At 42.8% G+C, this 27,937-nt stretch overlaps 1 protein-coding gene across 2 annotated transcripts in view; it reads left to right on the top strand.

The window, feature by feature from the left end:
- Positions 1-1,983: 1,983 nt before the first annotated feature.
- The window catches only part of Nudcd3 (NudC domain containing 3), a 79,235-nt gene continuing 53,281 nt past the window's right edge, over positions 1,984-27,937 (top strand). The window contains exons 1-2 of one of the 2 annotated variants that reach the window (XM_055623886.1): positions 1,984-2,418; positions 8,063-8,382. In XM_055623886.1, coding sequence (XP_055479861.1) covers positions 2,227-2,418; positions 8,063-8,382 — 512 coding nt within the window. In that variant the 5' untranslated portion in view covers positions 1,984-2,226. The remainder of the gene's footprint in view (positions 2,419-8,062; positions 8,383-27,937) is intronic. The other variant, XM_055623885.1, reaches the window with a different exon arrangement.

Raw genomic sequence — 27,937 nt, forward strand, 5'->3', positions numbered from 1 at the left:
CACATGCAAGATCAAGCCAACCAAAACCCTGGTATGGATGAGGGAGGGGGTCATGAAGTCTCACCCTATCTGACGCACTACTGGCAACTGATGGCTACATAAATAAAGTTACTCTTCTCCAGGGATGAAGGCTGCGGTGGTTTGAATAGGAATGACGCCCAAAGGGAGTGGCTCTATTAGAAGGTGTGGCCTTGTTGGAGTAGGCGTGGCTTTGGAGTCTATCAAGTACTCAAGCTATGCTCAGTGTGGTACACAGTATCCAGCTGCCTATGGATCAAGATGTAGAACTCAAGCTGGGTGCAGGGCGCACACCCGTAATCCCAGCACTCAGGGAGGCGGAGGCAGGTGGAACTCTGTGAGTTTGAGGCCAGCCTAGTCTACAAATCGAGTCCAGGACAGCCAAGGCTACACAGAGAAACCCTGTCTAGAAGATTCCCCCCCCCCCAAAAAAAAAGATGAGGAACTCTCAGTCTTTCACCAGCACCTGTCTGCCTGCATATCGCCATGTTTCCTGCCATGACTATAATGGATTAAACCTCTGAAACGGTAAGCCAGCTCCCATTAAATGTTTTCCTTGTAAGAGTTGCTCTGGTTATGCTATCTCTTTGTAGCAACAGGAACTCAAACTAAGATACAGGCCCTGAGGGGCTACCCATGTTCAAGCAGATGGTCTCACACCCATTCACATAGAGATAGCACTGAATGGACCAGGCGGTTATCAGATTGAAGAGAAAGAGAGAGGGTGTGGGGGAGGCAGAGAGCATGCACACATAAAGTTGGGAGGAAAAAGTTGTGTGGAGCTGGGGAGGATCTGGGAGGGGGACAGGGTAGGGGTAGATTAGATCCAAACATACTATACCCATGTATAAATATTCAATAAAGTACTTTAAAATCCAGAAAACTGCACAAGCTCCAGAAACGAACACGGGAGCCTGTATAAAGCTGGGAGAGACAATTTCCCCAAGCACAGACCCAGAAGCCAGAGAGTAAAAGCAAAAGATTTGCCCATATTAAAACAAAGACCTTCTGTTGTACAAATCAAAACAAACAGAGCAAAATTCTAAAGAAAGCTGGGAGATGCATGATGGTCTGAATGACCCTGTAACAGGTAGGGACTGAGGGAGACTGGTGGTCAAAGTCTGCTTTGATATGTTAACAGGCACCTCAGCCTTTTGTCTGGGCTTTGTGACCTAGCATATGTCCCCAGTCCTTTATTTATTTATTAAAAAAATATTATTATTTATATAGTATTCTGCCTGTAGGCCAGAAGAGGGCACCAGATCTCATCATAGATAGTTGTGAGCCACCAGGTGATTACTGGGACTGGGACTCAAGACCTTTGGAAGAACAGCTAGTGCTCTTAACCTCCGAACCACTTCTCCAGCCCTTATTTATTTTTGAGACAAGATTTTACTCTGAAGCCGAGGTTGGCCTAGAATTTGGATGCCGTATCCATATCTGTGACAATCTTACACAAAAGTTTTCTTAAAATGTCTATATTCAGAGCCTCACAAAGATCTTTAAACCAGCTTTATACTGATTTAGACTACTTTGACAAGTGCTTATTACAAATGTCATGTGTATACACACGCATACACATACTATACATGCAGATACAGATATATACATTCTAAAATATCATACAACATTCCTTTCCGTTTCTCTGGCTCACAAACAAAACGTAGTTGCCCTGGTTTTAAAAAGGCGCTACAAAAAGAAGAAAGGAAAATAAATAAATAAATAAATAAATAAATAAATAAATAAATAAATAAATAGATAGATAGATAGATAAATAAATAAATAAAGGCAGGCAGGCAGGCAGGCAGGCGCTTTGGATACCGAGACAGGAATTCAATCCTGAAAGAAGAAACGCTCCCAAACCACGTGACACCACCTCCAGGGACCACGTCACGTTCCCGTCAGCACAAAGCTTCCGCCCTATTCAAATATGGTTGGCAAGCACTTTCGGCGCCGCAACTATAGCCGTTTTTGCGTGTAGGAACCCTACTGAGTGCACACCAGCCTCCTTTAGGCAGGTATCACGGCGGAGGAGATACAGCAGTGCATCAAGGAGGACAATCAGTTAACACCAGTAGTAACAAGCGCGGACCGGAAGTTCTGCGTCCTCGCTGTCCGGGGGAGCCGTTAGGCACGCACGCCGGAAGTGGCCAATAGGCCGGTGTGAGGCGGTGCCCACTGTGTTCGCGTCCCTCGGGCAGCAGAGCCATGGAGCCCGGGGCTGCTGAGCTTTACGACCAGGCCCTTCTGGGCATCCTGCAGCACGTGGGCAATGTCCAGGACTTTCTGCGCGTGCTCTTCGGCTTTCTTTACCGCAAGACCGACTTCTATCGCCTGCTGCGCCACCCTTCGGACCGCATGGGCTTCCCTCCCGGGGCCGCGCAGGCCCTAGTGTTGCAGGTGAGGTGGGGAGCGGTGGGCCGTTGGGATCTTGCAGGTCCTTACAGTTCTACCTCTCGGCGCCAGACGTGTCCCCGGGTCGCGTCCTACGCAGGGGACCAGCGCCACTCCTCATCCCAACCCTTCGGATTTTGCCGTTCTCCCTGGGGTGCCAAAGGTGATTTTGTGTAAATGGTCCGTTGTCAGGGATTCGCTGCTTTGGGAAAAGCCTGGGTTTGTGCAGGACGTTCTTCGGTGTTGGAAACTTAAGCCTTGAGGGCCTATGGGCGCCCTGTGGACATCCTCAGAACGGTGCAAGGAGTTTGCTAAGCTGTGTCCAAACCGTGCAGGCGGGAGGGGAAGGATTTTCACAAGGGCAGACACTTGAATATTTCAGAACTCCCGGGCTCAGGAGGTGGCAAGAATGACTGGTATGTATTGATTGGTGGGTGTGGCCGCTTGCCAGTGACTTGCTAGGTCGAGGACAATTAAAATGATTTGAAATTTACATTTGGATCTAAATCTGTACGTCCTAGGTTAAATTTATTGTTTTTGAAGGGTTAACTAATTACTGACCGAAGTTTGGACACCATTTAAAAATTGTTTTGCTTTGAGATAGGGTCTTGTTATGTAGCCCTGGTTGGCATGGAACTTTCCAGGTAGTGTCTTCGAATTTATAGTCCTTCCTCTGACTCTCCAGTGCTGGGATTGTTGACATTGTTGATTTAGTAATAAGCAAACATTTAATGGATATATTTAACACTCTTCAGCTGCAATATAGGTTCATGGTCTGTCTATTCATGACAGGTTCAGAAAATAAAGCAAGCACTGTATAATAGAAAACTGCTAGTTCTCTGTGTGGTAGAGCTGTTTGGGAGGGAGTGATAGAAATGGTAGTTATGAAATTGAGAAAGTTTTGTGGGAGAGGTTAGACTTTCAGTGAGATTAAAAGTTTGGGGGAAGCCAGGCTCGGTGGTCCATGTCTGTAACCCAGCACTCAGGGAGGCAGAGGCAGGTGGATGTCTGTTCTCGGCCAGCCTGGTCTACAAAGCAAGTGTAGTACAGCCAGGGCTACACACAGAGAGACCCTGTCTTGAAAAAAAAAATTGGGGAGGAGTATCAAACTTGACTATTAGAGTCTGATTCTCTAGCACCTATAGAATGCTTCATGTTACCTTCTGAAGTCTTTTTTTTTTTTTTTTAGATTAATTTTTTTTATATGTACTGATGTTTTGCATGCACATATGTCTCTGTGAGGATGTTAAATCCTCTGGAACTGGAGTTAGACAGCTGTGAGCTGCTGTGTGGGTGCTGTGAATTGAACCTGGGTCCTTAATCCCTGAGCCATCTCTCCAGCTCCTTGTTTTTTGTTTTCTGAGACATGGCTTCTCAGCGTAGCCCTGGCTGTTCTAGAACTCACTCTGTAGACCAGGCTGGCCTCTAACTCAGAGATCCACCTGGGATTAAAGTTGAACACCACCACTGCCTGGTTTACCTTCTGAAGTCTTAATCCAATCTGCGGGTTTATGAGGAGTTACTTTCCTCAGTTTCTCAATGGGAGAAACCAAAGCTCAGAATGTTCTAGTACCTGTCAGCATAATGGCAGTCAGGTGATCCGTGGGATGGTTCCTACTGAGGTTCAGTTTCAGAATGGAAACTGATGGAGTTACTGTAGTAACTCAGCCTCCCTAGTGGCCCAGGTGCCATTTGAGTAATTGGAGAGTGTGAGAAGCGGCTGGAATGGGACCGTCTGTTACTGCATACTGAAGTCTTGCCACTTGATCGTCACACTCTGAATTTGACGCATCAGTTCAGGAGGTTAACTGATAGGACAAGAATTTCGCTCAGCTCTTTCCTCATAGCTGGAACTCATGACTTCAGCTTTCTGACTCCAGATCTTTCTGCTCTGGCATTCAACCATTCCATAACACAGTGAAAACTTTTGTTTTAGTTGTAGAAAGATTTGGAGGAAAAAAGAGTATATCCCAGTAGCTAGTAGTATTCGACTTTCTGGACTATTACTTCTTGTTTTAGCTTCAGCACAATTTGAGCTGTTGCTTTTTGCTTCTCTGATGAACTAATAGAGGCAGTGCACTTACTTATCCTGTAACTTTATAAAACAGCTATCTCTGAAAGGGTAAGATACCTCTGTAGGTTACAGTGTGGTGACCATGCTATTGGAGGTAGGGAGCAGGAGAAGAGGAAGGGTGAATCAGATATCCCAAGTTTCCAAGTCTGGGTGACTGGAACAGTGATATTCATTATGACTATCATATGGATTTGGGGGTAGGGTTAATTTAGACAAGTTGGAATTGTGGCACTGGATCCTGCAGGAGATGGGGTAATTGGTGAGGTCTGAAGAAGAGCTGAAAGTAGAAGACAGCTGGGGAACAGTCACAGTAAAGGGCATTGCGTTTTCCTGAAGACACGGGGACAGTCTCAGGTACAGGCTTAAGAGGTTTTTTGTTTGTTTGTCCTTGCCCCTGTTTTCAACTGTCAGCATTAAACAAGAGACTTCTTTTTCTTTTCAGTTTTTTTGGAGACAGTTTTTCTTTGTGTAGCCCCGGCTATCCTGGAACTTGCTTTGTAGACCAGGCTATCCTCCCAAGTACTGGACTCAAAGGCATGTGCCACCATGCCCAGTGACTATTTTCATTAGTTAGATCATAGTGAGTCCCCAAAACCTGCTTTTTCTTAATTTACAGAAAGCCTTTGGCAAGAGGCTTGTAAGGTGGGTTCAGTATTGGTAAGGGTTTTGTTGTGGAGTGATATTAAATACCATCAGATAGAGTGACTTAGTACACACAACATTATCTCATTCCTACTCATCTGCTTGTTTTTTTGTTCCTGATTCAGTGATCCTAAGATTCCTTCCTGTGACTTTCTCTATCAAAGTGTGAACATAGGCAGAGATGGTTTGGATATGTTCTTGTGGACCTTGAGAGCTTCCTGCTGATATTTTGGAGAGTGGACTGTTGATGTATGTGCTGTTTGTTTTTTGTTTGTTTTGTTTTTTGTCAACTTAATACAAACCAGGAGAGAGGTAATCTTAATTGAGGAGTTGCCTTCATCAGACTGACCTGTAGGCAAAGTCTGTGGGGGATTTTCTTGATTAATGGTTGATGTGGGGGGTTCACTGTGGGCAGTGCCATCCATCCTGGGGCAGGTGGTTCTGAGGTGCATAAGAGCAGGCAGAGTGGGTTAGCAGGTGTCATTCCACGATAGCCTCTGCTTCTGTTCCTGCCTTGGCTTCACCTGATGATGGACTGTATCCTCTAAGCCAAGTTGTTTTTGATCCTGATGTGTTTATCACAGAAAGAGAAAGCAAACAAATTCAATGTTGTGTAAAGTATCTCACTTTTTTCCTTCTAAGGTCCTAGAGCAGGAATGAAGTTTGTGAAAATCTTGTTCTGTTCCATTATGTATTAGAAAATGTTAAGAAAAAAGTAGTTCACTTTGACATGTCAGTGATAACTCCTGGAGGCCAATGTAAGAAGCACTGCTTATCGGAAGGCATCATTAGGACAGTCAGGAAACTATTTGGTTCTTACTCCTTTTGTAACTTGTTGAAAAATCCTAGGCAAGTCAGTTCATCTCTTGTCCTCCTAGATGGCTTATTGAAGACCATGGACATCTGTTACAGTCTAGGACTCTATGACTCTAGGGTGAGTACTGTGAACATAATGGCAGCTGGAGCTCTGGAGTGGCATGAGAACTGGGTAGTGCAGTTGGGCAGGTAGAAGAGGCTCAGCTTACAGAGTCACAAAGGCCTCAGGAGGGCTGAGGACTATTAGGCTCTAGTTTGGAGCAGGCTATAATGGCAGTCTGAGGTTACAGGAGACAGTCCTTACTGCCTGACCTTTTGTAGTTAAGTTGAAGATCTGAGGTGTCAGAGATAGAGTGATTTTTGAACACAGAGGACTCAGACACCTGTGAGCATGGATGCTGGAGAGAAGCTAGTTAAGTCTTAAGGTTTCCTGCAGAGTAGCTATGGTTCTGGGTTCGTCTATAGGTGTTTTGTTTTTTGAGACAGAGTCTGACTGCATACTCCTGGCTGGGCTGAAACTCACTGTGTATCAGTCATTATTTATACCAGGCTAGCCTGGAACTCTCAGATCCACCTGTCTCTGCCTAATGGGTGCTGGAATTAAAGTTGTGTGCTAACATGCCTGGCTTTTGTTACCAGACTTGTTAGGATTTTATTTCTTTTCTTCTGGCTCCATTGCCTTTTTACTGTGTGTTGTGTCCTGTGTAGTATTTTGCTGTGTCCTTTTGCTGATAGACCATGAGTTACTTAACCTCTCTGAATGCCGTTTTTTATTTTTTATTTTAGGATGTTGGTAGTCTTCACAGGGCGTTTGTTAGTTTTGAAACTGTAGAAATATGCAGCAAAGTTAGCACCCATCTTTTGTTTTGTCTTCCAAGCAGTGCTCAGACACTTAGTGAATGCTTACAGAGTCCTAGCCTTTTGGAGTAGGTGATTCCCACTCATGTCCCAGGTCATTTCTTCAGCCTTCGCTACCTCTGCCTAGTGCAGGGCTTCTTGCTGTTCCGTGGGGATCCCACTTCTTAGAGCTGTGCTGGTTCCTCCAGTGGCCCTTATGGAAGATGCACTCTTCCATAAGGGCCAGTTGAGAACCCTGTTCTCCTTCCTCTGTAGGTTTCTTTCTCTAGAAATGTTCCTTCCCACCACAGTCTGACAGGGCATCAGGGTTCTATGGTGCTCCTCTTGCATAGAGTTCTATCAGTGTGAGTATGTACTTGTGTAGTACTGAAGATGGAACCCATTGCTTAGCTCATGACTAAGCAAATGTTTCTACTACTGACCTATATCCCCAGCCCTTTAACTAAACTTGTTAAATGGTCCCAGCACCTCTGTGAATGTGACTGTGTCTTAGAAAAAGTTAAGGGTGTGCCTGCATACCAAAGGAGGACTATCCGGACTATCTGGGAAAATCCTGTTAGAAGTCTGAGGAAATGGAAGTGAGTTTGTATCCTTTTGCTTTTGGAGTTTGTGTTCCAAACTCCAAAAGCGATAGCTATAGGCTCAGAGTGGGTGTTTATGAAATCAAGTACTCCTATATCTCCTTAGCTTTCAGTTTGGAAAGGGTAGTAATAGTCTGGTAAGCCTGAGTGCATTTTGTAGATTGACTACAAAATTTTTATCTTTCACTTTTTAAATCTGAATTTCTGCCACCACCTGAGTGTGTTCTTCATATTACCAGCAAGATGGGTAAAAGTAATGATAATTGCGGGTCATGCCTCTAATCCCAGCTTTGGGGAGGCAGACACAGGAATCTCTGTGAGTTGGAGGCTAGCCTGCTCTACAGAGTGAATTCCAGGACAGACAAGCTACACAGAGAAACCTTGTCTTGCAACTCCACTTCCTTACCCCAAAAAAGTAATGACAACTAAAGCTGTATAGCTTTGTATCCTCTAGATTTGTAAGTACTGTTAGCTTTGACTTGTTTTTTAGTTTGTTAATTTTGGAACCTTCTTGAGGAAGAGCAGTTCCTACCAGCTTTTGATGAAGTTCTAGAACGTTTACATTTTGCTTTGATTTACTGCTAATTAATTCTGTATTCAGTAGATTTTGTTAATTTCTATGGTGTGTGGTCTAATAGGGGCAGATGAAATTATTGTTGGATTGATGTTTTATTTTTAGGTCTTTAAAACCTTTGATCACATGGCTCGACAGGATGATGAGAAAAGGAAGAAAGAACTTGAAGAGAAAATCAGAAAAAAGGAAGAAGAGGCCAAAGCTGTGGTAGCTGATACAGCTGAGAAAGAAGCCGTGCCAGTCCCAGTGCAGGAGGTAGAGATTGATGCTACTGCAGAGTTGAGTGGACCTCAGGAAGTAGAAAAGGTGGAGCCCCCAGGCCCCCAGGGCTCCGAGCACAAGGTCTGTGGCTTGGTGAAGGCAGAAGCTCCAGAAGCAGTTAGCACTGCTGCTGAAGGCCCTAAGGAACCCCCTGTGCTCCCCAGGTAGGAACATTTCCCTGCATTGTCCTTCTTTCTTTGTTGTGGTTAACTTTGCCTCTGATTGGCTTTTTCTTGCTGTAGTTTGTAAAATACCAGCTCCGTTTTGGTGGGTGGTGGTTAAATAACCGAAACTTACTTTCTAATAGTTTTGGAGGCTGGAAACCCAAGATTAAAGTATTGCCTGGGTTATTTGTTCGAAGGCCTTTATCAGTGAGTGGCTTGCAGACAACCATCTTCTGCGCCTTCATTTGGTAGTCACATCCTTTGTGCTTGGCTGTGTCTTAATCTCCTATTCTCAAGCAGCACCTCAGACATATTAGTGTGCCAGACTGTCTTTACCATAGAGGACTCTCAGTCAGCTAAAGTATAATCTTTATTTATTGTGTGTGTCTCTGTGTGTGTTGCTGTATGAATGGGTGGGCATGTGCCACAGAGCATGCATGGCAGTCAAGAGAACAACTTGCAAGAATCAGTTTTCTTTTTCCATCTTGTGGGTCCCAGGGATTGAACTCAAGTTGTCAGGTTGGGTGGCAGACACCTTTACCTGTTAAACTATCATGGCAGCATCTAAATGTAATTTTAATAAGCCCTGAATCACTTCTAGAACAAAGTTGACTTGTTTGGAAAAATTCTGGGAAAACTTTTTCTTTCTGTCATAAAACTTTGTAAATTAGCACCTGACTTATGAAAGCTGCAGATATCACGTGAATTGTTATTTAGAAGCACTTCTAAAAGGAGTGCCGCTGGCTCCTGTTCAGCTGCTCAGTCATTGTGCTGAGTGCCATTGCCTCCCGCTCCAGCGCCAACACCACTTTATCTGAGCGTTTATTTAGCTTTCTGTGTTTGCAACCTGCACAACAGTCCTTTAGTTGTGTATTTGGGTGCTCTTTTAGCTTCAGTCTTATTTTTTTCACCGTTTGAAACAAAGTAATGATCTGTTCACAGTCATGTAGCTGTTTGAGGGCCAGAGCCAAAATTAGAGCAGGTGTTACCTCCCAAAGCCTTTACTGCGTCTGCATCTGCGTGTAGCCACAGTGACTTGATTCCTTGTTTGTGTACCTTTAGGACCTTTTAATTCTAGAGCTAGTTGGTCTTTTTTTTTTTTTTTTTTTTTTTGAGGCAGGGTTTCTCTGTAGCCCTGGCTGTCCTAAACTTTCTCTGTGTACCAGGCTGGCCTTACATTCACAGAGATCCACCTGCCTCTGCCTCCTGAGCTCCTGAGTGCTGGGATTAAAGGTGTGTGCCACCACCTCTTGGCTAGGGCTAGTTTATCTTAACACTTGATCTTTGGGACTAGCTTCTCAGTGCTGTAGGGTTCAGCTCTTCAGAAAAGTCTTGCCATGTGCACATACCTATAATCCCAACACTTAGAGTCAGGAAGATCATTGAAGTTTGAGGTCAGCCTGAGCTACAGAATGGGACCTGTCTCAGAAACAAAACAGAGACTACCTTACAATGTTAGTGAGTGCAACAAAACATGCTTTGCCTGTCTGTTTATAAAGTGATCTTGAAGACAGCCAATGTGGATGTTGTGAGAGCCAGTTTTTTCTGTAGTTAGGCAAGGCTATGGTTTCTAGTCTCAAATACTTGTGCCAGTGTTGCTATGAAAGACTGTAGGTTTGGGTAGGGTCTGCAGTAGTTGACTTTAAGCAGGGGGAGGCTAGCCTGTGTGAGTGGACCTCATCAATCAGCTACAACTTCCCTGAAGTAGAAGCATTTGCACTCAGTTTCTGGGGAGTTTACCATGCCCTGTGTGGATTTCGGACTGGCTTAGACATCCCCCATCCCCACAGTTATGTTCATTTCTCTGCCATTTGTCTATCTATTTGAGACAGACTCTCTCCTTGTAGCCCTGCTGTTCTGGACCTTTCTATATAGACTGGGCTGGTCTCTGCCTTCCTAGTGCTAAGGCTAAAGGTGTGTGCAGCTGTGCCTGGCTCTACACTTGTTTATTTATGCTTTAATGTGTGTATGGGTGGCGTTGTGCCAAGGGTGCATGTGTGGCGGCCAAAGGACAAGTTATGGGGCTTGGTTCTGACATTCTGTTGTCTGGGCTCCAGGGCTTGAACTCAGGTTGTCAGACTTGGTACCCTACTCAGCAAGCCGTCTTACTAGCCTTCACGGAATTCTTTTTAGTATTTGCCGCTAGTTCTGTTTCTCTGACTTAATTCTTGACAAATACAGGTGTTTCATGGTATAATTAATGTTAAGTGGGAATAAGAACATATACTTCCCTGTTGAATGCCAGATTTTAAAAGCCTGGAAAAGTGCATTATTAATGGTGGCTATAACAGAGTGGTGGAGTAAGGAGTGTTTTAATTATCTTAATTATCTTTGTGTTTGTTTGAGTGCATGTTGCTTGCCAGGCTCCTTTTTTTAAAATTCTGATAGGGTCTCATTACTCTGGAACTTTGCCAGGTAGGCTAGGCTAGGTGAACAGTGAACTTCCAGGCTTCTACCTGTCTGCTTTTCCTGGACTAGGATTAGAAACCTCCCTCATCCCTTACTATTTACTTTTGTTTTGACTTGGTTTCTGGAGGTTAAACTCAGATCTTTATACTTTAAAAAACAATTTTTTTTTCAAGACAGGGTCTCACTATGTAGCTTTGGCTGACCTGAACTCACTATGTAGACCAGGCTGGCCTTGAGCTCACAGAGATTGATCTGTGTCTGCCTCCCAAGCTGTGGGATCAAAGGCGTGCGCCACTCTTCTTAGCTTAGGTTTTTACACTTTCCTGGCAAGCACTTTACTGACTGAGCCATCCCCTCAACTCTTCATTTTTATATTTATCTTTTTTAAAAATGCAAATGGGGAATTTTGTTTTACTATTTTTTTTTAATTCTTAAAAAAAAAAAAAAAAGACATTCAGTTTTGATGTGAGTAGTGGACCAGAATAGCTACCTTATTGCAGGGACTCTGCTCTAAATTCTTGAGCCATGAGCTGCACTGTGGCTGACATTCCCACTCAGAATGCTACGAGAGTAGTAAGTTTAGAGTGACGATTTGCATGTTTCAGAAACCAACCGTTTTACATGCTCTTCAGGTCAGACTTCTGTCCTGTCATTTCTTTTAGTGCGCAGAACTGCAGCATCTCATCCTTCATTAGTTTTAACTAGTGAATAAGTTGAAGTTGAGGCATTAATCTATCATAGCTGCAGCCGAGAAGCAGTGTTTCTGCACATCTGAAAATGGAATGTCAAACACTGTTTTTTTCCTTGTTCTACCTAGAGCTGGATCCCAAATTCCTCTACCAATTAGCTATGCATGGTAGATGTGAAGATTTGTCTTTTGCCAGTGGAATAATTGAAGAAGAATCTTGAGGTGACCACACCCAAGCCCTTCTCCTTCTGAGAGTACTCTTTCCAAAGTTGGTTACCAGGACCTGAGACTCTGAGCACTCATTTCTTTTCTTTTTTCCTCCTTTAGTTTTTAGACAGGCCAGGTTGACCTTGAAGTCCTGATTCTTTTTCCACCTTCCAAGTGCTGGGATTACAGGTGTGTGCCACCACGCCTGGCTTGGATTCCTCTTTCTTCCCACAACCCCATGTTTGATTGCTGTTTCTGATGACCTTTGTTAGACAAACACTTGCTGCTGGCTTATATAGCATGATAGATACTCCTTCTCTTCAGTAAGTCTGCGACATGCTTATTTAACAAATTTTGGCATAAGTGTTGGGGGAAAAGAAAGACTGGATAACAAATACTGTATTTATAGTTTGCATGCGCATTCTTATTAAAAATTGTTCATTAGAGTATATAATACATTGTGTTCTTTGGAGTTTTTGTTGTTTTGATTTTGTTTGTTTTTTGAGACAGATTCTCACTGTGTGCCCTTGGCTGCCCTTGGAACTTGCTATGTAGTCCAAGCTGATCTCAATTCACAATGATCTGCCTGCTTCTGCCTCTCCTTAATAGTGTACCGCTGTGTGTCTGGCTATTAAACTTCATGGTTCTTGTGAGTTGTGTGTTTGTGTGTGTGTGTGTGCGTAACACTTCGTCACAGCCAAAAGGCTGAGAAGCAATCATTTTGTGTCTTTTGAAACCTAGTTGACCTAACAGTGCAATGAACTGTCTTCTGGAATATAGTTAATGACTTCTCTCAAATAGTCTTGTGGTCACCACAGCCACGATAGAGACATTTGTAGTGCCTGATTGCACAGTGCCTGCCTCTTCTTCCTGTCCTCAGGCTCTGCGACCTTGCAGTGTTCTGCCTTAAAGTTTTATAGTATAGCTTTAAAAAATTACATTTATTTGTGTGTGTGCTTGTGTGCACACATATGCACATGGAATTAGTACTCTCATCGTGTAGGTGCTGGGGATTGAACTCAGGTCATCAGGTAATTGCCAAGTGCCCTACCCAACTGAGCCATTTTGTGGGCACTTACCAATTTCCTTCTTAGGAATTACTTAAACATTTTTGTTGTTGTTGTTTTGTTTTTGCTTTGGAGACAGGGTCTTGCTATATACCAAGGTTGTTCTCAGCCTTTTGTGATCCTCCTGCCTCCACCTTCCAAATGCTAAAATTACACCTATGTACCACCATGCCAGACTACAGTATACATTTTTGCTTATGTATAATGATGTAGAGTTTTTACATATAAAGCCACAGATACAGTATTTTTTGGGTGATTAAAGGGGATATTTGAAGGAAATGTTAATTTGATAATTTTGCTGTCACTCTGATGTTATTATCTCCCCACTAATAAGCTACAATTGCCATAAGTCACATTGTTGTTTTCACCTTCTGTCACTGCTAGGAAAGTCAGAGCTCCCCCAGTGCTGAGCCTGGCATGGTGGCACATGCCTTTAGTTCCAGCTACGTGAGAGGCTGTGGTGGAAAAATTGCTTGACCTTTCAAGCCTAACACCAGTCAGCCTGGGCAACATAGTAAAACCGCATTTAAGGAACAAGGAAAAGAAGAAACAAAAGGAACAGAAGTACCAGGGTGCTTGAAACACCCACTTAATTCCCACTCATTTGGGTACAAAAAAATTTCCTGGTTGTGCAAGACTATAAGTATACCCTAGTTTTGGGAGTTGTCCATAGTAGATACTATTTTTTGTTTTGTTTTGTTTTTGTCTTTTTGTCTTAGTGTCTATGTTGTAGTTGATCAGTAACCATTCCTGTGAGCATGGCTAATACTGTGGAAAGAAGGGACATACGGCTTTCAGCAGTTCTCATGCTAGTCATAGTCACCTCTTTTAAGTTGCCTGCTATGGCTCACCTCTTGGCTTTGTCCCTGTAGACCAATGTAGGTTGTTTCCCTCACAGCCAAGCTATCAGAGCACCTGCAGTTCAGGCTCTCCACCTGCAGGTGTTGCTACAGGCAGTGGAAAAGCTATGGTTGAGTCTGGGAATCCGGATGAAAGGATCTTGACAGCATGTGGCAGTTCTGCTTTTCTTATATAAATCATGAGTAGAACTCTTTATAAAGGAAAGAAGAGGGGGCAAGTAGCAATAAGAATATCAGTTATCACCCAGGCATGAGGCCGGTCTGGGCTACGTACTGAAACTCTCATTTCCAAAAGACAAAAGAGAAAAAACATAACCAGATAGACAAAACCAAACCCACCCCCACCCTCAAACCCACCACAAAACAAACAAAAGTTATCACCTGGAAATAGTTACCTTGAGTGCTAGGATCAAGTGCTTTTTTGTCCCTTGGATGAGTAATCACATGCTGTTGTGTTGAGTTGGCAGGCATCATGGTAAGTCTGGGTCCAGACCAGCTGTTTCTCCTGCCTACTGGGAAGTAGACTAGGGGCAGGGTGAGGAACTGCGTGCTGTATGAGTGGCTTCCTGTAGTTGAACATGGTGCTGAACGAAGCCATTAGTGTTAGTGTGTTCTCATATTTTTGGCAGTGTGTCCTTTGTGACGAGGTGTTACAGGGACCTAGGCACCTCTCGGGAAGTGAATCGTTTGGAAGCGGCTTCCTGGTAGTGTAGTACCATGCTCTGTGCAGTGCTGGGATGTGCTACGTAAGTGCTCCACTGGGACAAAACAAATCACCAGGGTTTGTTGTTGTCGTGTCCCCCACCCGCTTTTTCTTTTTCTGTAAAATAGGGTCTTGTAACACCCAGGCTGGCCTCAAACTCACTATTAGTCAAGTCTGGTTTGAATTCCTCCTGATCTTCTTGCTTCTACCTCTTAGTTGTATAGCCATGTGTATTGTGGCTGGTTGACCTCAGCCTTCTTTCTGAGTCATCATGTCACAGAGGAAATGATGAGCTCCTTGTCTCCTTGTTGATAAGTCTGCTAGCCTTATGAGAGAGTGCTCAGCCCTCAAGACCTGATCATCTCCCAGAGATCCCAGCTGCAGTAGCCTCACCTTGACTTAAGCATAGAAATGTCAGGAGAATGTGAACACTGACACTGTAGCACTGACACCTTTGGTGGCATTTGTGTCATTGATGTTCCTTAGGCAGGCTGTCAGAGCAAGGCCTGTGCCCAAGGCTTTCTGGGTGCAGTCATACTACCTATGAATGCTGGGTCCTTTGGTTTAGCTTTATACAGTTCTCCATTTGCTGGTTAAGGCCTTTCTCAGGTACTTGTTGTGGGCAGTCCTTTGGTAAAGTCACGGTGGCGTAGTCAGAAGTCACCCCATGTTCATCCTGTAGGTTGTTGTGAACGTTGAGTAAAGTAAATACTGAAGACCTGCCTAGGGTGGTTTCTGATAGGGTGATTGAGCCCTCAGTCAGCCACTAGCTATTATTACTGCTATCATTTGTCCTACAAAAGATAAACTTGTTTTTCTTTTGGATGATACTCAGACAATATTTAGAAAACAGAAAAGTGTGTAAAAGAAGCTCTCACTACTTTTCACTAAATTTTTGGGATATTTTCTGTAGTTTTCCCTATGTATGTGAACATTAATACATTTAAATCTGCATATTTATAAACTTGTATGGTGTTCTGTTTTGTTAAACAGTGTATCTTGAGCATTTGCAGCATTCTTTTTGCACTGTCAGTTCCTCCTACATACTGATGGTTGTAATATGCCTGAGGGACTCTTGCCCTTGGACAAGGGTGCGTACTGCAGAGCATGTGTTGAGAAGGGAACAAGTAGAAAATTAAGAGTAGAGAGGGGTGTTTCCCTGTTGCCTTAGATTCAGTGCTCTATGGAGTGCACCTGGGGACCGAGCCCCAGCTTGCTTCCTGTTTCATCCTGCAGACAAACTCATCTTGAAATTACTGCTTTTTAAGGGAAGCTCAGACATCAGAGACCTGTGGAGGGCCTGATAAAAGTCACAGCTGGGAAGAGTTTTGCTTTCTAGAAAGCACTTGCTTGCCTGCTGATTTACTGTTGAGCTAGGCTCTTGTTATCTAGCCTCACTGGCCTAAAACTTCTGCTCAGCTTTACCAGGATTGCAGGTATAATGTTTGGTGCATTTTTGTTTTTTTATTTCACAGATCATTTGATTTCTTTTTAACATCATAGTGATACTAAACAGGCTTTGTTTTCAGAAAACAGTAATTTATGTTTTTTGTTGGTTTGTTTTTGTTTTTTGATATTGAAGCCATATCAGAAGTTGACCCGCTGTTCTGGTTTGCCAGAATTACAAAGGCCCTGGGATTGGGGGAAGAGGCATGATGCAGTAACCTGGAAAAAATATGTTTTTCAAAATAGTGCTAATCACTAATCCGCTTCCTTTTTCAGTTGAAAAATTAAGGTCTACCATGGCCAAGGGCTTTGCTTAAAAGCCTACAGTTGGAGGGAAGGGCTAGAGTTCTTAAGGATTGAAGTGGCTCTGTTTTGCTAGTCTGAACATGAATTCATTTGATTTGCTTTGTGAAGAAAAAGCAGCTATAACCATACTATCTGAAAGATGCTCAGTTGGTAAAGTGGTTGCCTCGCATGCACAAGGCTCTTGCTTCAATCCACAGCACGCCATAGATCAGGTGTAGTGTCACATGCACCAGATCCTGGCACCTGGGAGGAGGCAGGAGGATCAGGAGTTCAGTGTTCTCCTCAGCTACTTGCAGAGCTCAAGGCTAGTCCTGGCTACCTAAGACCCTGTCTAGAAGTGCTATGACAACCAACTTGTATTTGAATTGTTCCATAATAATTTGTGCTATATTTTGCACTAAAGACCTAATAACTTTAATTCATAATACTTTTGTTAGAAGTTGAAGTAGAAACCACAGTGGGCATAAGAGTATAGGATTCCCTATGGCCTCATTGTCTGACCCTCTCCTCTGGCTTCTGTTATTTTGAAGCAAATTCTGCCTCATAATATTTCATCTTAATGTTTTCAGCAAGCATTTAAACCTTCAGTTTCCTTACAATGTTTTATAATGCGGTTTGTTTGAATATGACTGTAACACTGCAAACACCATTGGCTCATAATTGACAATTTCCACCCCCTACCCCAGAACGTTCTTATTAAAAGAAATCAGTGTCCTGGGTTCTGTGGAATACAGAATCTTTTTTTTTTTTTTTTTTAAGAAAAAGAAAAAAATCAGGCAGTTTGTTGGGCTTGCCACTGTGAATTTTACTGTTTGTTAACTATGAGCTGGTTCAGCATGTCCTCTGTCCTATTTCTTGTAAGTTAGAGTTGGATTAAGGGTAACATTTTTAACGTTATAAGACTATGTAATGGAAATAAATTGTTCTTCCTGGAGGCAATTTGTCCATAGTGTCTTATGTAAAATTTATTTGTGTGTGCATATACTTTGCCTATTATGCACAGTACATGTGTATACACAGCACATCTGTGACTGTTGACTTTGCCATGTTCCCTAAATGTGCTGTGATCACTCAGGCTTGATAAGCCACTAGGACTGACTTAGTGCTTTCTGTTGCCAGGCACCCTCTCCTTAGCACATATGTGAGTTTTTATGGTCCTTAAAATTACATGGGGCAGGACTGTCACTGTCCCATTTTGTGGTTCAAAAAAGTGGCTTGTGCTCATGTTGCTGCTGAGGAGTGGAGTCTGGCTTTCTTTCCATTGAGTGGTTGGCCCCAAGGTTCTTCACCATGCCTGACTTTATCCTCAGTGGGGTTTTAAAATGAGAATTACTAGGCCCCTTCACTAGAGGTCTATTTGATAGGTCCGGGTGTGGTTTGTGTATCTTGTGGATTTTCCTGAAGCTTTCCAGTGACTGATATATACTTGGGGTTTTTCTTGACTGCCATAGAGTATTCTATCCTATAGCTCTTAGAGTCATTATCTAATGACCCCCTAAAGGGGGTGTATTTAAGCTGTTTATAGTATGCTGGTGTCACGGATGATCCTGCAGTGGATATGCATATGTGTTTCTTGGAACGTGTATGAGTATCAGTTGGATGAATTCTCAGAGCAGGAATTACTGGATCAGAAGTTTTTTTTTTTTTTTAAATTTTGATGGATGTTGCCAAATTGGGCCCTGAGAGAGTCTACCCATTTGCTCTCTCACTGCCAACTTGCATGAGGGAACCTGATTGCTTTTCAGCTTCGAGTAGGGACTTAAACTCATTTCTGGGCTGTTCTTCCCTGTTCTTGAAGTGCCATTCACTGTTGACCTTCCTTAGGTTCTCATTTGTCTTTGTGTATGGTCTGGGCGTTTCACAGTTCCCATTCTGTCTATTTACAGATACTAAACTATATATTTCTTTTGTTTGCCATTACCCAGGTATAGCATGAATTTCTAACACATTTTAACACTTGTTTAGATTCATGTTTAATAATTTCCCCCAGAAATTAATTTTTCTATATGTAAATTTGATTGAATGCTTCATAGGGATACATTCAGTTTATGTTTTAGATTAGGACAAGTTGGTATCTCTACATTTTTCTCTCTGTCTAAGAATAGGATGTATCTTTAAGGCTTATGGGATTTTGATGTTTTTTCTGTAGAGAAAGTAGGAGTGAGATGCATGTCTCTTCTTGGCATCTAATAGTCCCTTACTTAATTTTGTTGGGTTTCATAGGTATGTAGACTATTTAGTATTTATTATGTTTAGTACTAAATTATATTTTATTACTATATAATGACTGTCTTTAGTAATAAATTATATGTATTTTTTGCACTTAGAATTTTAAATGTAACTGTATTTTTCTCCCTGTCAAGCTTTGTTGCCAGGCAACTGAAAGGATGGAGCTGAAAATCACTAAACCTCAGGGAAGGCGGCTTCTGTGGGAGACTGCGGCGGTCTGTGCCCTTATTGACTTAAAGAACTGAATCTGGCCAGAGGTCTAGGTGGCATTACAGAATGAGCTGTGGACATGGGTTTGGAGTTTTGTGGAGAGCAGGGACTGTTGTATTTAAAGCATCCATGTTTAGATGCAGTGGAGGCTGACACAGCTTGGATGAGTATCACTGAGGCAGCTTGAGGATGAGAGAAGAGGTCTCAGGACTCCCTAGCCCTTTGGACTCGGCACATAGGTGGCACTTGATGAACCTGGATTTTGTGATCTGTTGAGACTTATGTCAAGGGATCAGGGAAGGAGCTTAGCCTCTCTGAGTTGGTGTGTTCACGTCAAACCTGGAAGCCTAGGTGACCCCTGAGGTACCAGTGTGGTCAGTTTTGCTGCAGGAGCTCTCCTCAGTGTTTCCCTAGAACCTCTGTGAGCACCTAAGATCCTAGCCTTTGGTAGTCCTTGCTTCCCCTTCTCTTGAGGCGCTCACTCAGGGTCCTGTGCCGTCTCTGCTCTGTGGTGGCCCCAGAGTGGACCTAGGCAGGCCATCTCTGTTTTCTGTCCTGTAGGTGGTAGATAGATACACTCCAGCTCGCCACAGGCCTATCCCTTTACCTCTGGCTTTGGTGTCTTTTCCTTTGGCCTCCTTGTGCCCAATGCTGTTCTTTTCTTTGTGGACTACTGAGGCGGAAAGTCAGCCGGTAGGCGTGCAGGCAAGGGCTGGCCCCACCACTTTCTTGCATCCATGTTTCCATGAACTGTTGTCTTCATATTGGTACCTGACTCTCCCATGAAAGGAGGGCATTTTGTCTAGCCACTGCTGATCCTAGCACCTGGCACAAACTTGGCACTTAGTAAGCAGTTGAAAGAATGGTGATGACCATTAAAAGTCATGTTCAAAATGATCAACCTTGGAATTCATCTCATGAATGCCGTCATTTATTAACAATTATTATTTGTTTTTCCTTCATTTTTGCATTTGTTCATAATATACTATCCTGTCTTAGGGCAGTTCTAGACTGTGTTTTAAACTCAGTCCTGAGACCTTGAGGTGTGAGCTCCTCTAGTTTTACCTGCCCTGCTCCTTCCCCTGGTGTTTCCCAACGCTTTTGTGACAGCTCAGAACTGGGCAGACCACATGAGAGAGTTGGGCTCTCTGAGCTCTGAGCTCTGCTGCGAGGGCCTTGGAGTGAAGGCCTGAGGTGTTTTGTTTTTTGTCGTCCCCTACCGCCATTGAGACAGACTCCGTATGTATACAGCCTTGGCTGACCTGGAACTCTGCTTTGTAGACCAAGCTGACCTTGAACTCAAATATCATCCTGTCTCTGTCTCCCAAGTGCTGGGATTAAAAGCATGTGCCACTAAGCCTGGCTGCGTGACATGAGTTTTAATATCTCAGGATGAGGAAACTGGAAACAGTGCTGTAATGCTTAGGTGCATGGGTAGTTCCACCTTGCAGCATTCCCTTTGATTGTCCCTGAAATAAGCCATCTCAGGTGAATTGGCTAAGAATCCTGTCAATAAGATCAGATTTGGAGCTCGTGGAGATCTGCTCCCTTAAACAGTCGAATGGGGTTCTATAGAGTAAGGGTGATGGGTGTGGAATGTGATTTGTGTACTTAAGGCCTTGGAATAGTAACAGTTCTTGGCTAGCAGAGGACTGGTATATTACCAAGTCATATCAAGAATCCCCATATTTCTTGGAATCAGCTCATTCATAGACCTTGTTTAATTTTTCTCAACAATTTTTTTTTTTCCAGCTAGGGTTTACTTCCCTATTGTCATTGTATTTGTAACTGTTTCTTCAGTCTCCCTTTCTTGGGACAGTTTTCAAGTTGGTGTTTTTCATGACCTTTAATGACAATTTTATTTTCCCTCTCCTTTTCCTTCTTACCTCCTCCCTTCCCCCCAACACTCCTCCTCCCCATTCTGTTCTCTCCCTCCTGTTATGGATCTACCTCTCTTGTGGTGGAATGTTCCTCAGTATAGTTTCTTCTGATGCTTCCTTATGACTTTATTTATGTTACATATTTTGGGCAAGAATGTTATAGAAAGTGTTGCTGTATTCTGGGTATCTCATATTAAGAAATTTACAATGACTTCTGTCATTCCTTTAGATCTTAATGTGATCCCTTGGCTATGGTAGTAGCCATTACATTTTCCTCCTGTCTAGTTATGCTCTTTTTCATTGTAATTAACGAAGTATCTTGTGGGAAGGTAACTTTGGACTAGGTAAATGTTTTGTTTCTTAACATACTCAAGCCCAGTTATCATAGATGGATTTTTTTTTTCTGCCTAAATCAGTTACTGCTATAGTGCTTGCTAAGTTTAAACTTAGCAACTCTGGCTGTCCTCTACATTAAAAAAATATTTATGTGCATGCTTTGCTTTTATGCATGTCTGTGCACTCTGTACATGCCTGGCGCCTGTGGAGGTCATTGGATCCTTTTGGACTGAAGTTATAAATGGTTGTAAATCACTGTATTGGTTCTGGGAATTGAACCAGGGTCCTCTGCAAGAACAAGAGCTCCTAACTATTAAGCCATCTCACCAGCCCCATTCTACATTTATTAATATACTTGTCAAAAGACAAAATAAAGAGCTAATTGGCTTATTTGCCATTTTAGAATCAACAATATTTTATTTTACAAAAAGACCAATGTTTTCTTGAGCTGAGAAGAAAATTGGTTTTACAGACAAAATGATTATGGTAAGCAGACCTTAGTAAAAGTGGGTTGCTTGTATCAAAGCTACCTTTATACATGGTTAAAACAGGAGGGACTTCCCAAGTATATTGATTCTGGTTGGCTGAAATCACCTGTCTTTTTTTTTTTTTTTTTTCTGTTTTGTTTTGTTTTTGTTTTCAATGACCCAATTCTAAAACTCAGTTTGATGGTGGTAGTTACCATGAGTTACTCCATTTTAGTCTGGTCTGCTGGTGACTAGTGTGGGAGTATTATTTTTGTGTAACACTGTAAGGACAAGATGTCCTGTTTGTTTTATTTTGTTTTTTCTTTTTTTCAGGGGGTTGGGGAGGAGTTTCGAGACAGAGTTTCTCTGTGTAAACTTGGCTGTCCTGGAACTTGCTCTGTAGACTAGCCTGGCCTCCATCTGCCTACCTCTGCCTCATTAGTGCTGGAATAAAGATATGTACCACTATCACCCAACTCATCTATTAATTTGTAATATTTGTATTCAGTGATATTTGTTTCATCATTTGGAATCCATTACTATTATTTGACTGCTCAAACTTCTTTTAGTTGACTTTTCCTTCTGATATAATATATACCTTCAAGCAGGCTTTTTCCCAGAAACTGAAGGGTCAGTTTTTTGTTTGTTTTTGTTCTTTGGACAGTGTTTCTTTTTATTTGTTGTGTATTAATTTACATATTAATTATAAATAGTGGGTTTCATTGTGACATTTTCACCCATGTGTAGAGTGCATTGATCATGTTCATCTATACCATTACCCTTTCTTGTCCGTTCCCACTTCTGCTGATTTCGTCTTCCTAACTAGTCCTCCTACCTCCCTATCTTTTATTCATAATTCCATTTGTTTATTTATTTTGGGGTTTTTTGAGACAGGGTTTCTCTGTGTAGCCCTGGTTATCCTGGGGTTGTCCTCTGTAGACCAGGCTGGCTTTGAATGCTGAGAGGCCTCGAATTTGCCTGCCTTTGCCTTCCGAGTGCTGGGATTAAAGGTGTGTACCCCCACTGCCCAGCTAATTTTATTTTTTTAATTATTTGTATGGACGTATACAATGTAGGGGTCAGAGGGCAATTTGTAGGGGTTGGCTCTCTTCTACTGTGAAGTCTATCGGTTAAATTCAGGTTGTCAGATTTGTGCAAGTGTTTTTTTTTAACTGTGAACTATTTTGCTGGTCCTATTCTTACCTATTTATTTATTTATTTATTTATTTATTTATTTATTTATTGATTGATTGATTGATTGATTGATTGGTTTTGAGGCAAGGTTTCTTTGTGTAGCCTTGGTTGTCCTGAACTCACTTTGTAGATCAGGCTGGCCTTGAACATACCAACATAGAGCCACAGCAGCCTGTTGCCTTGCGTGAAACAGTGTGGGGCTTGCCAATCTTGTTCCCCCCAGTAGCTGTTCTACACAGGGCGATGGAAAGATTGGCCAAGGTGCTGCCTCCTTGGAGCACTTAACATCAACATGGCTGTTGTAGTCCCCAGTAGAGATATGGTCTGCTGGCCAGCTGAGTCTGCTTCTGTACTGGCAGGATTTGGAACCACGTTCTTTAGGGATGTGCCCAGGGAAAAGTCAGTAATCTTAAATTCCTTTAATGGGCAGAGCGAACAGGTAGATTTCCTCCAGGGGCTTGATCTTCATGTTCTTAACCTGGTGGCCCAGCTTGATGATGGACATCTACTCCTTGTCTTCAGCTTCACCTTGAGCTTCAAGGCCTTGACAACAACCATGACCCTAGGCAGTGCCTAAGACTGCTACTGAATCCTCCATGGAAGCATTCACAGAAGCCGTGTCTGGTCCTCTGGCCCTCTCAACTGTGTCATCCCCCATTGGGTGTTTCCAGAAGATGCTGTTATCTTCTTTATATCATTATTAGTAAGCTTTTTTGATATATGTATTTTTTAATATGCATTTTTTTTTGTGTGTGTAAAACTTAACACTCACCCACATATGCAGGATTAGGATATCAACATTACTGTTCTATACCTCCATATCTTGTTCCCTTGGAAGGGCTTCAGGGTATAGAGCTGTCACCTCCTTTGACTATAGCATCTTCTTTGGGATCCTACCACGTAGGTGGAGTTAGCTCACCTTTCAGAGATCTGTCCATGGAGGTCGCTGTTCGTGGAGGTTGCTGCTGCTTTTCCTTTTTCATAGTAGATATGCTTTAGCAGAAGGCGAGCCATGAACATTCCTCTCAATAGGGAGACATTGGGTTGCTGGCCTTGTTTTCAGACTTTTAAGGAGCTGTTGAGCACTGTAGCAGCTGCTTCTATAACTTACACTGAGTTTTCTTGGATCTTCTTGTTTTCTTTTTCTTGCTTCCTTTTTCTTGTTTCATTTCCAACCACGTGAGTTCAGCTATAGCCTTATGAGATCAATGATACATATATGTTTTATTGCACAACTGTGTTGGGTTGCTTGTTGGATTCAGCAAATTTCATGTTTGAATGGAACAAATATGTAAACATTTGTTTCAGGGTCTTGAAGTAATGAGGCTTGAGAGCGTCAGCTTCCTCAAGCCCCGCTGCTCAGTCTGTACTGACTCTGGTCAGGGTGTTGAGCTTCTGATCTCTTTGCTCTTTGTTCCCTTGAGTTCTTGTGTAGCTCAGGGGGTTGGAGAAAGAAGGAGTCTTCCTGGCCACCCATGAGTAGGAGTTTTAGAGTGAGTGTTCTGCCGTCCCAGATTTAAATGAGCAGTTCTGATTCTGTCTGGGCACATTCCGCCTCTGAAAGCAAACCCACTGATGTGTGTGTGTGTGTGTGTGTGTGTGTGTGTGTGTGTGTGTGTGTGTTGGGGGGGGGACTGCTGTGTTGTGCATTGGAAAGGACTCCTCCTCCTCCTTTTCTTCCTCCTTACTAGGGTTAGGGTTGCTGGTTTGTTAGTGGCAGTGCTGCCTGCTCTTTGGGCTCTAGAGAAGGCCTCAAACAACTTTCTTCCATTGCTGTCTGTTGAGTGCAGAGAAGGGCTCCCTTCAGCCTGTAGTAGGGGGCTAAGCCCGTCATAGCTTGGATTAGAGTCATCTCCCAGGGAAGCCAGTGCTCTCTTCCTGTGATCTGCAGGGGTCTGGAACACAGGTGTGGGCTGCTCATGTGCTCTCCTCCTGGGGTTTTGTAATCTGGAGGTGCTGTGTAGCAGCAGCTTTCTGTGTTCTCCCCCTCCCCTACCCCCTGCTTGGCTCATCCAGAGCCTCCAGTTCACTGCTGCCAGAGCTCCACAGAGCCAAGGGACTATCCTGCAGCTCCTTTGTCTCCTGTATTGGAATGTTTCACTTTTCTACAGATGTTAGCCAGTGTTGGCTACTGCTCTTCCCCTCCTGCTCACAGGTCCAGACCTTGGAAGGTTCTGTCAGGGTGCTGGCTACCTTGGGTTTTGGGGTGAAGTATTGCGAGGAGGAAGTACTACAGATTCTTGGTAAAATTGGCTCTGTGTTAATAGGAGTTTTAGCAGGTTTTTGCATTTGGGACTTTGGTAATCCAGCTTCTAAGGGCACTATTTCCTTATGGAGCTAGATGATGAGGCACAGCTTCACAGCCGAACAACCCATAAAGGAACTGAAGCAATGAAATTGAATGTGCTCAGGTAATTGAGCATATTAATATCTGTTGTCCATCTTTGACAATGTCATATTATCAATTTTACGTACTCTCAGATTCGTTTCTGCCATTTGTAACCAACATGAGTTATTTACTTTTTGAGTATGTAAACTATTTTCAGGGTTCATAAGTGAAAGGCATCCCAGAGTGAGTTCACATTTCCTCCTCTACATTCTTTCTGCCTCTTGCCCTTTAGAGAACACTTTTTAAGTTTGAGGAGTTTCTGGTGAATTTCTGCCTTTTTCTTCAAAGGTAAATAATGCAGCCTCCATATATGCACGTGCTTTTAAAATTTCTGCTTCTTATAAAAAATTATGTTCTTAATTTGAGTTTTCAGCTGGCCATGGGTTCTGGAAACCCTTTTACTGGCCCTGGAGGTCTTTGCCTATGATTATAGCATTGATTTCCATGTAGTGTGTGCTGTGCCTGGCTTACTGACCAGCCAGCTTTCTAGGCAGGATTTTTTTTTACATATGTGTTATAGCAGAAGTTAATTCTGTGCTATTTGTTGTTTTAATTTTGGGGGAATGTATCCTAAAGATAACTTCCCAGGATGGGGTGCCGGATGGCAAATGGTTATGTAGATTTGTTAGTCTGGCCAAATCCCTTCTAACTATTTTATCAGTTTGCATTCCTGCCGTCATGTATGAGAGGCCCAGTTCCCAGAGTTGATCAGTCAGTGGGTGTGTAACTAGGATTTGATTTGAAGTCCTCTGGGAGGTAGTGCGTGCTGATGGTTCAGTGTGTATTTTACTAGCTCGCTATGGTACTGCACACCTGTAATTCCAGCAGCAGGAGGATGAGAAGCTCAAGGCCAGTCTCGGCTACATGGTGGTTTCTAGGCCTACCTGGGCTGTGGGATACACTGTTTCACAAAGTGGGGCATGGTGGCACAGGTCTTTACTCCCAGCACTGGGAAGGCAGAGGCTGGTGGATCTCTGTGAGTTGGAGGCCAGCCTGGTATACAGAGTCCAGAACAGTCAGGGGTTAAAGAGAATAAAGGGAACAACCACCGAAAACTAAACCTCTAAATAAATAGTTATTTTATTTTATGTGAAGATACAAGCATATCATTTCATGTACAGGAGTGGTTTGTTTTTTTTTTTTAATTCTACTTTTTTACTTTAGTTTTTAAGAGCTTACAGTATATGAGAGAGGATTAGAACTTCATCTTTAATGCCTATTTTAGTGTTCCCCCACTTTATCTTTTTATTTTGCTTTTGCTTTTTTTCTTTTTGCTAAGGTAATGCTTTTTATTTTCTTTAATGTCTAAAATGTTTATTATAAAACTGAATCTTTTTGGTCTGACAATTTGAATTAAAGTTAGGATTTTTACTCATTTTTTCCTATAAAGCTTGTACTTCTGTTATATGTATGTAAAATTTTGTGAAAATGACCTTTGTATAGTTTGAGTTTTTGTGCTTATGTAGCTGACCCACTTGGACTTTATTCTCTTATTATGGAGTATAAGTTGATCTTCATCCTTTTTCTTTCTTTGTTTCGTTTCTTTCTTTCTTCCTCCCTCCCTCCCCTTCTTTCTTGAGGCTAGCCTGGGCCTCTGCCGTCTGCATGCTGCATTAAAGGCATGTGCCACCACCACCCAGCTGAACTTTACCCTTTTCTAAATGACTTCTCAGTTATCCTAATCACATTTCAAATGTAGGTACTACATTTAAAAGAGGACTTTGAGGCAGTGCCTAGGAAAGAAGTGTTGGCTGAGGCCTTAAACAGCTTGAATATGGAGGTGTGGCTCAGATGCTGTGAGGGCAAGACCTCCACTTTTGTCTCCTTGTGCTCGCAGGTTGAACTGTGTAAGTGTAGACTGTGGGCTCCTTCATTTCCCCCTTGGTGCCGGGATGCTGCATCTCTGAAGTTAATATTTAGTACTAGAGGCAGCTGGTGACTGTTTTCTGTGCCTGTTCCTAAAAAGTGTCTGAGCCTGTGCCAAGGCATGAGGTTGGGAAGGACTTTGTGCTGAGGGCAAGTCCCTAAGACTTGTTATTTTACAGTTTTCTTCTAGAACAATGGTTTTCAACCTATGGGCTATGACCTCTTTGGTGGGGAGATTGCATATAAGATATTCTGAATGTCAGATATTTATATTATGATTCATAACAATAGCAAAATTACAGTTATGAAGTAGCTATGAAATAGTTTTATGGTTGGAAATCACCCCAACATGAGAAACTGTTGTTAAAGGTCACAGCATTAGAAAGGGTGAGAACCACTGTTCTAGAAAGTGTTTGTCTAGGATTGCTAAAGTCCTTTGTTAATTTTGTCAAAGTGATACTTGTTTAGAACATTTGTACTTCAGGGGGTGGTGGAGTCTGATCTTTGAACTTTCTGCATAGTCTGAATTTGGATAGTGTCTTTACCCAGGTCGTCAGGACTCTCTATTTTATTACCACAGCCTTTGTCCTTACCAAGAACCTAAGACTTTGGAGGCATTGGCAGAACTTTGTGGGTAAGTGGGCTGTGCTGAGTACAGTGGGATTCCCAGAGAAAAACTGGGGGAAGCCATGTTGCCATGGATTTTTCCTGACCTTAATGTCCTGTTTTCAGTTTCAGACCTCTAACGGTTTATCTCCAGAGAGGTAAAGGGCTCAAAGCTTCCATTTATGAAAAATGTAAAACTAGTTGGTAACATAATCTCTACTGTCTTGCTTGGCTACTGCCTCATCCCTATAAGAAATAGTACTGCAGCAAGTGCAGGGGCACACACCTGTAATCCCAGTCCTCAGGAGGCCGAGGCGGGGGATCTCTGTTGGTTTGAGGCCAGCCTGGTCTACAAAGTGAGTCCAGGACAGCCAGGGCTACCCAGAGAAACCCTGTCTCGACAAACAACAACAAAAGTAGTATTTCCCTGAAGTGAAAATAAATGCTGCTGTTTATCTACATACTCCTAGAGTACAACATTGTACATATGTATACACATGTATAGAGATCTCAAGCCTGTTTTTCAGTGTGTAAATACCAGGAGTGCTAATGAGGTAGTTGCTGGTGCCAGATAGGAACTGCATGTCATGTCTGTGGAGTCTTGATACTCAAATTGGTGGTGGTTGCATGCATGGGTGGTAGTTTTTAGTAAAAGCTAAAATCAGACAAATATGCGTAGTAGTTGTTATTCT

This window comes from Psammomys obesus, unplaced genomic scaffold (assembly GCF_907164565.1).
Source record: "Psammomys obesus unplaced genomic scaffold, mPsaObe1.curated_primary_1811, whole genome shotgun sequence".
NCBI classification, from domain to species: Eukaryota; Metazoa; Chordata; class Mammalia; order Rodentia; family Muridae; genus Psammomys; species Psammomys obesus.